Source organism: Chelonoidis abingdonii, chromosome 2, assembly GCF_003597395.2.
Source record: "Chelonoidis abingdonii isolate Lonesome George chromosome 2, CheloAbing_2.0, whole genome shotgun sequence".
In the NCBI taxonomy this organism is placed as follows: domain Eukaryota; kingdom Metazoa; phylum Chordata; order Testudines; family Testudinidae; genus Chelonoidis; species Chelonoidis abingdonii.
Window position 1 is genome coordinate 228639278 of NC_133770.1, and position 8458 is coordinate 228647735.

At 43.0% G+C, this 8458-nt stretch overlaps 2 protein-coding genes across 5 annotated transcripts in view; both read right to left on the minus strand.

Annotated features, from left to right (window-relative positions):
- LOC116822842 (protein-L-isoaspartate O-methyltransferase domain-containing protein 1) overlaps positions 1 to 8458 on the minus strand; it is a 104824-nt gene that overhangs the window by 25773 nt on the left and 70593 nt on the right. The gene's annotated exons all lie outside the window — the stretch shown is intronic.
- On the minus strand, positions 178 to 7245 carry PCMTD1 (protein-L-isoaspartate (D-aspartate) O-methyltransferase domain containing 1). The gene is made up of 3 exons (XM_075063400.1): positions 6951 to 7245; positions 3979 to 4098; positions 178 to 1343 (listed from the first exon to the last, which is right to left on the minus strand). Exons 1-3 carry the CDS (start codon positions 7243 to 7245, stop codon positions 973 to 975), a joined length of 786 nt encoding a protein of 261 aa, XP_074919501.1. The 3' UTR covers positions 178 to 972.

The window sequence follows — 8458 nt, forward strand, 5'->3', positions numbered from 1 at the left end:
TTCTACTATTACAGCTATCCAAGTAAGCAATACAAGCTAAATTTTATTCATATTCTATTCTATTAAAGTAGTAAATATAAATCATTTAATTCTAAATTACAATCTTTTTTATTACCAAATATTGTGTGTCTATACTGTGAATTTTAGAAAGAAACTAAATAAGTTGTCTTAAAACCCTTGAGAAAGAGAAAATGTCTTTATTTATTAATACTGAAAATGTAGTATGGAGTTAAACAAATACGGTCGTAGTAAGCATCTTTTTGCTTTATATTCAACATGATGTTCCCTTAAGGCTTTGAGAGAAATGGTCACTTTTCTCAAGATATTTTGGCAAAAGATGCAAATGCAAAAGTAGCAGGGTCACCTGACATTTCAGAACTTGCATTTTTGTATTTCATTAAAGCCAGCTCATTTAATGTCTGTATACAGTTATTGCACTTATGTATTTCTTGGAATACATTTATATCAACACGGTAATAATGACTGCAACAAAGTCATGGTAAAATAAATGTTTTTAAAGGGTACAATTTCAATATTACATGAGAAATGCCGGTGTGCATGTTTAAAACCTCATGCAGACAACTGTTATTCAAGTCAGAATGCATTTGTTCAATAGCTATTTAGCACATATAAAATTTCAGTTACCCTTCTATCAATACAAATCTGTTAAAGATCAAAAAGATTTACCATGCCAAGTCTTGATTAGTGCTGCATACTGCTTTGGAATATCTTTCTATCAGAATTAAAACTGTATTTCTCAAAATTTAAAGAAAAATAGATTTTTAAAAAGGGATTCTCTACTACCGAATAAAGTCTTTGTAGCAAAGTTAAGACAGAGAAGTTACAATGTATCACTGTACTTCAGTCTTGTTGAAAGACTAATGATATTTGTCCATCTATTTCTTAATAAATGCTACATTTTCAAGAATAAAGGAGCTATCAGTAGGCATTATTGTTTCTACTTAAAATGAGTTACTTTTCTCTGTAGTACGTCAAGTATGCTTTTAAAGATTCGGGTAGCGGTAGACTCATAATTTTTTCTCGCAATAAATTTCGAGGCGGTTCCTCTGGCTTCAAGGCTTCATTGTGATCTTTATCATCATCATCTCTGTTGTCTTCTTCCATCCTTTCATCCTCTTCACTGTCTAGAGGCTCAGGAATGAGCTGATTGCCCCTAAAGACATAGGTGCTAAACCTGCGTCTATGGTACCTCCTGCGTTTTCGTTTTGGTGGGGGCTTCTGAGGGATACCCTTGGCTTGCATCTCATCATTTATGAAATTTCTAAGAGTGCGTCTAATGTAGATCCGAGCTAAGTCCTGTAGATTCCTAACAGCACATGGGGCTAAGAGGAAAAAGAAAAATTATGCATGACATATCAGTGAAATTGTTATTTTCTAAAAGTAAGAAACTGCTACAGAAAGATAAAAGTATGATACTGAACCGCAATTTGAAGATTTTCTACGATATGCAAATATAAAAGGCAAAGCTTGGTAACCTTTGACAAACCAGGTAGCAGATCAGTAACATTATGTGAGCAGGCTTTACTTATGGTTTTTGAAGGGTGGAGTGTAGAATCATAGAATATCAGGGTTGGAAGGGACCTCAGGAGGTCATCTAGTCCAATCCCTGCTCAAAGCAGGACCAATCCCCTGGGAGAGGGTGAAGCTCAGCTGATGTGCTCTTCAGACTAGCCAAGCAGAAGTTTACTGGATCGCACATATCCAAGGGGAGGAAATATAAGCCCTGTCCTCTCTGGTTGGGATGTACTACATGCCCAGAGCAACGGCTCCCTCTGCTGGGATTAGATTAGGACCAGGTTTCTGATCCACTGTCTGCATTGCACTACTTGCCTTTTTAGGGTAGGGAAGAAATTTTTCCATCGCTGCCAGACTGGCTTGGATAGGTGTTTTGTTTTTCTTCCTACTTTTCCCACAGCCCCCCAGTGACTCAGTGAGTTAGGAGGTAAAGTTCACATTGTCCCAACTTGACAGGTGTCCAGTACAGGTACCATCTGATAGTGTGCCCACTTCCCTGATGAACTGGAACTGGAAGTGGAGTTATGGGAAGGAGCTCCTGATGTCTTCTTGTATCAGACAACCCCTTTTCCCCCAAATCTTGTACAAGGGGAGGGAAGTGGGGTCTCAGCAATAGCTCTGGGACCAGTTTAAGGGGGTTGGGTGGGATGGAGAAGAGAAAAGAAGCCTGACGGCAACCCCTTTCCCATGCCCCAGGCAGAACACATTATGAAAGAAAGCATAATCTACTTGGACAAGTTAGTCTGGAACCATCCAGCAATGAGTTAAATAAAGTTGAAGTTCAGTGAAACCACATCCCTTGTGTCCTTGTCTTTCTTCATGCATCTGTGGGACAATACAACAGAAATAGACCAGTTTCAAGTATGGAAAAATGATATGTGGAAGAGGCAAAATTGGTTAAAAAAAAATTAGATATGCTACCACTACTGGATTTTAAAAAAATCTAGCAGCCAGATACATTTCAGACAGAGTTGCATATGGAGGCTTCAATTGGGTGCTAAAAAATGGAATAGAGAAGAGTAATATTTATGATGTTCTGTCTGTAAAACACTGTTTCTTGTACTGGCAACAAGGATTTTAGTCAAATTTCTGGAAATTTCAATGGCAAATCTAAAAAAACCCCAACATGTTGATTTAAAAGAACAAAACCAATTAAAAACCTCTTAAAGATACATTTGTTAAATTACAGGCTTACTGAGCCCTGGTCTCAGGCCGTGCTTCAGTCATAGATTTGTATACAAACTATAAAAGATTTAGAGGGTAAAGAAGATGAACTAGTAGACATTCCTACCACAAATGGGACTCAAAGTTTGAAGAGCCCTTCATAAATCATAGAAGAAATGAACAAAGTATCTGATAATATGCTGAAATAAAAGTCTGAAAGTAAAGGTCTCAAGAGAAGCATACGAGCCAATGACCTCTCAGCCTTCCTTCTCCATAAAACTAATAGGATGAAACAACACCTAAAATCAAATTCCTCTCATCCCAAATACACATAAAATCAGACATTTTATTATTTCTACTACTACATACACAGATGATAATATTCCGTTAGATTTCTTAAAGGAAATAAAAATATTTGTAATGTCTTGAGGACTTAAAGAAAATTTCTTCAATCACATCAGGAATCACTTATCCCAATTATCTCTTAAGAATGGTAAAGTAAAGCTTCACATATGGGCACGTGTGTTAGTGAGATAAATGCAGTATCCCTTGTGATTCCATGCCAAAAAAATTCTTAGCACCAACTACATTAATACAGGAGGGGAAGCCTCCAAGTTTTACAGTGCCTACAGACTCATTTCGCTATACTAAATGTAGATTATGAACGCCTCACAAAGATTGTGTTTAAAGGCCTGAAACACTGATTGTGCACTTGAACTTAGTTTAAAACAGGTCAACATAGCTCAATTAATACCAAGCATCTAAACCAGGGGTAGGCAACCTATGGCATGCGTGCCAAAGGTGACACATGAGCTGATTTTCAGTGGCACTCACACTGGCCAGGTCCTGGCCATCCGTCTGGGAGGCTCTGCATTTTAATTTACTTTACATACAATAGATTAGTTATATATTATAGATTTATAGAAAGATCTTCTAAAATGTTAAAATGTATTACTGGCACGTGAAACCTTAAATCAGAGTGAATAAATGAAGACTCGGCACACCATGTCTGAAAAGTTGCCAACCTCTGACCTAAACACATTTTGACTTTTAAAAATTCAACTCTAGATAAGAGAGTAAGACTCTAGATAAGCTTTTGATGCTGAGAAAGTCTTTGGTTGGCTCAAATGGAAACTTGTTTTTTAAATTTAAATAGTAGCAATAATGGGCTTTGAAGCTGTATAAGAAAAAAGTGACACCTTCCATAATCATTTTCACTTAAAGATATTTATTCTACAGACGGGAACAAGACATTTTCAAAAGGAGGAGGTTATTTACCTTTAACTGGAGGTTCTTCAGGATATATGGTCTCTATTAGTATTCCAAACGTGGGTGCGTGTTTGCGCCATGTGCTGGAAGGTTTTCTTAGTGGTGTCTGTTGACCTGCACGTGCATCCCCTTGTACTCACAGGCCAGGGTCATGAGGATCAATGCTTCTCCAGTGTCACCCTTACCGCTGAGTAGTCCAGCCCTTAGCAGAGGGGATGGCGGGTGGATACTGGAATACAAATAGGGACCACACATCTCAAAGAACCTGCAGTTACAGGTAAGTAACCTCCTCTTCTTCTTTGAGTGATGGTCCCTGTATGTATTCCAAATGTGGGTGAGTAGAAAGCAGTGATCAGCATGGAAGTGGGTGCAAGCATGTGAGAGGAAGTACTCTTTGTAGTACAGCACAACGGCATAGAGGGACGTGAACATGCTACATGACGGATGTCTTGCCATGAGACGTCCACTTGCATAGAGCGTGCGGTAAAAGTTGGGTAATGTGTGGCATTCATGGATGCACCTGGAGATCCATTTGGAGATTTGTTTTGGAGGAAAGGGCTTGGCCCTTGGATCAGTCAGCAATGGCTACAAATAGTTTCGGTGAAGAATGAAAAGCACAGGTCTCGAAGAATGTAGAATGAAGTGCACAGCGGATGTTGAAGGAATGTAGGACTCTGTCCATGCCGGAGGCATAAGCTTGGGGTAGAACACAGACAGGTGGACGCACTGATTTAGGTGGAACTCCGACACTACTTTTGGGAGGAATTTAGGATATAGCCATAAGGAACACTATGGAACACTGTAAGCAGGGTGGATCAGGCACCATGACCGCCAGTGCACTGACCTATCTAGCTGAGGTAATGGCCACTAAGAACATCACCTTCACAGAGAGATGGGAGGGAGTGTGTTGCTAGTGGCTGAAGGGGGGCTTCATGAGGGCAAAGAGAATGAGATTAAGGGGGCTTGAGTACTGGTGAGAAGGTATTGAGACCTGTCATGAAATGGATGGTGGTAGGGTGTGTAACACTGAAGCGCTGTCCATGGGGGGAGAAAGGCACTGAGTGCTGCTAGGTGTACCTATATAGAGCTGAGGGACAGGCCTGACATTTTGAGCTCGAGAAGATAGTGCAGGACAATAGATCGGGATATTACACTCAGTGGGTGGTGATGATGGTGAGCCTATGAGATGAAGCTTGGTAACAGGCCCTCCTGGATGCCCTCCTGCTCTGGTTAGGAATTTATCGTACTGGTTTGGAGCATGCTTTGTTTACCCCCACCCTCATCCAAAAACCAGGCTGTGAGAAGAGGGCCTGGATTGGGATGCTGGCCCTGGACCAATCTTGTATGAGGAGATCCAGAAGTGTTCAGAGGTGGAGTGGTGTGCAGGTGGCAAGTATGAGGAGATGTGTGAACCAAAACTGATGGGGCCAGAACAGGGCTATAAGTGTTATGGTAGCTTGGCAAATCTTGCATAGCACTTGTGGGAGGAGGGTGTTGGGGGAAGGCTTAGTGGAAGTTGCCCAACTGAGTGGAAGAGAAGAGCATTGCTCTGAGAGTCCTCCTGTAACACATGGCTAGAAAGGGTTAAACATTCTGCAAAATAAATAACCCTCAAAAGACATGTGGGGAGATGATGTTTGTGGTTTTGTTTATTTACATATGTATGAGTAGGGTTGACAATGTAATCAACAGTTCCTGTCTATGCTGTATTCTGATAATTCAGAAGTCAAAAGAACATCCTATCATTTAAATGAATTGTAAATACGGGATATTTCAGTATTCATCTCTCCTTGAAATGTACTAGGAATGGTAGAGGAACAAGCAAATGGCCTTATATTAATTCGTATAGCTAAGTACTGGTGATAGTCCTCCTTCAAAGTAATCTTAATTACCTTTTGTTCCCTGAGGAACTCCAACTTGTCAAAAGACATGAAATTGTATAAAAGATCCCTCAGTCCTGATTCTGTCATCTCAGATCTGCTTAGGCTTCATCAGGAGAAGTTTGAGTCGCAAGACTGAGGTCCCAGTTATGCTGGTATGCCCTGAATATGAGATTTGAGCCTTGGACTATAACCTATGAACTATTTCTGAAAGAACTCTGCAACTACAACGTTCACCATCTCTGCTATGAATCTGAACATCAATGAATCAAACTCATGTCTGTATGTACATTGATCTTTTAACCATACTCTCTCTCTCGTGTTTCTTAATAAAGTTTATTTTAGTTAATAAGAACTGGCTGTAGCTTGTATTTGAATAAGATCTGAAACATTCATTAACCTGGGAGGTAATGGTTCCAATCTTTTGGGATTGGTAGTACCTTTTCTTTTATAGGACAAAATAAGATTTACAGAAATTTTCATTGTATATGATGTGGATACCTAGATGGAGGTGTGAGGTTGGATCACTACAAGGGAACTATGTTGTTTGGACTTCTGAATAACCAGTAAAGTAGTAAAGAAGCTGTTTTATGTTGGCTTGGTGAATCTAAGTATTGGAATATCCACCAGCTTTATGGGGATTGTCTGCCCCATTCTTTGTAGTTCACCCTAATTGAGTGACCATAGCTGGCTCCCCACTAGGACCCTGGTCATACCTCCCTTATGGCTTATAGCTCCCCTTGGAATAATAAAGGGGCACTTTGCAGTTCTCATGAGTGGTAAAGAGATTCCAGCATGTGGTGCCCCATTTGTGGGGAAAGTATCAGAGTGTGGCATTGTTCATTCCAACTCGTGGTTGACACAGAGAATTCTGCTGAGGGCATCAGCCGGGCAATATAGAGTGCCTGGGAGATACATGGTGTGGAACAACACATGGTGTTTGATGCACCAGTTCCAAAGGTGGATGGACTGGGAGCAGAGAGAGGTAGATTCGGTGCTGCCCTGCTTGTTGATGTGCACAACTGCTGCGATGTTCTCAGAGAGTAACTGAACATGGTGGGAACGGATGAGAGGAAGAAATGCCTGGCATGCAAAACAGACTTCCATCAGTTTTAGTACGTTTATTTGCATCCTGGCCTCTTTGTGGTGTCCAGACACGCTGGGCTATGTGATGGTCTAGGTGAGTTTCCCAACCCGTGAGGGATGAATCTGCTTTGATCATGGCCTGTGGGGTAGGAAGGGTGAAGGGAGTACCAACTATGACCTTGGAAGGTCCACTACGTGAGGGAGACCAGAACTGTCTGGTGGAGGGACAATGAGTTTGGCCTCCAAGCAGTCCTTTTTGCTCCTCTTCATCTACAGACCGAATGTTTGGAAGTAATGCATGTGTAGACATGGTTGCAGGGTCACGAAGAGGTATAGGTTGCCATATGTCCAAGGAGAAAGAGACAATAGTGAACCATGGTGCATGGGTTGTGGCATAGGTCTGCAAAGCAATCTGCCAGAGGAAAGCTCATGCCACAATGGAGTTGAGTTGTGTGCCCTTACATGGAAATAGAGAAATTTCTGGTGGGCTGGGTGAATGTCAATGTGGAAGAAGGCCATTGTGTCGAGAGCCACAAACAAGACCCCGTAGCAAAAACAGGGGATAATGGATACCAATGTCCCATCGGAATCTGGCTTTTCTGATAAAGGTGTTCAGTAGTTGAAGTTTGAGAATGAGGTGACACCCTCTACCTTTCTTTGGGATGAGGAAGTATGAGAAATAGAAGCCTCTTCCCATGTAGGAAGGTGGTACCCACTCTATGGCTCCCTTCATGAGAAGAGTGTCTGCTTCTTGTTAGAGAATGCACTGATGTGAAGGGTCCCCTGGGTAGTCCGGGGGAGGAGGGGGCTGATGCAAGGTTAAAAGAAAAGAGAAATTCTACAACAGGATTGGCAACCTATGGCACGTGTGCCAAAGACAGCATGTAAGCCGATTTTTAATGGCACACTGCGGCCACTGCTGGCCCTGCTGAGCGGGGCTGATGGCCGGGACCCTGGCAGGCAGCAACAGCATGCAATTAAAAATCCTGCCCGGCCCAGTCCACTTTTCTTCGCCCCCACTAGCCTACTGCTCTCTCTGGCGGGGGCAGAAGCAAGCTTGGTCTTCCCGGCTGCTGCTGTAGGGTAGGCTCTGCTTGCAGCCAAGCTTCCCCCTCCCCTGACTCTTCCCCAGTGTGCTGCATCGTGCCCCACCTCCTCTCCCTCCCTGCCGCTGATGGCCCTTGCAAGTGGGGGAGAAGAGGAGCCCCAGCGCCTTCGCTGCTCAGATTGGGGAGGAGATGGAGAAGAGGCAGGAGCGGGGCCTTGGGGACAAGAGTGTATCCCTCCATCCCCCTGACGTGACCCGTTCAGGGAAGGAAGCTGGGAGCACCCCCCCGCTCCTGATCCCAGGCCACTCCCCCAGCCCTGACCCCTGCACCTCCCTCACACCACAGCCCCCTGCACGCCCCCCCCACAACCCCAGCCATGACTCTGGCAACCCCCACACATACCCAGTCCCCCTATACCCCATGCCCTGACTCCTGAACCCCCCACACCCCCAGCCCTGACTCCTCCACCCTCCA

What these genes read in the sequence shown, in the direction of transcription:
- PCMTD1 (XM_075063400.1), bottom strand. Translation starts at nt 7,245, where the DNA reads ATGTCTACACATGCATTACTTCCAAACATTCGGTCTGTAGATGAAGAG. An exon ending in ACGTACTAAAACTGATGGAA is followed by an intron (nt 4,099 to 6,950) that starts GTCTGTTTTGCA and finishes TGTGAGTACAAG; the next exon opens with GGGATGCACGTGCAGGTCAA. An exon ending in TGAAGAACCTCCAGTTAAAG is followed by an intron (nt 1,344 to 3,978) that starts GTAAATAACCTC and finishes TTTTCCTCTTAG; the next exon opens with CCCCATGTGCTGTTAGGAAT.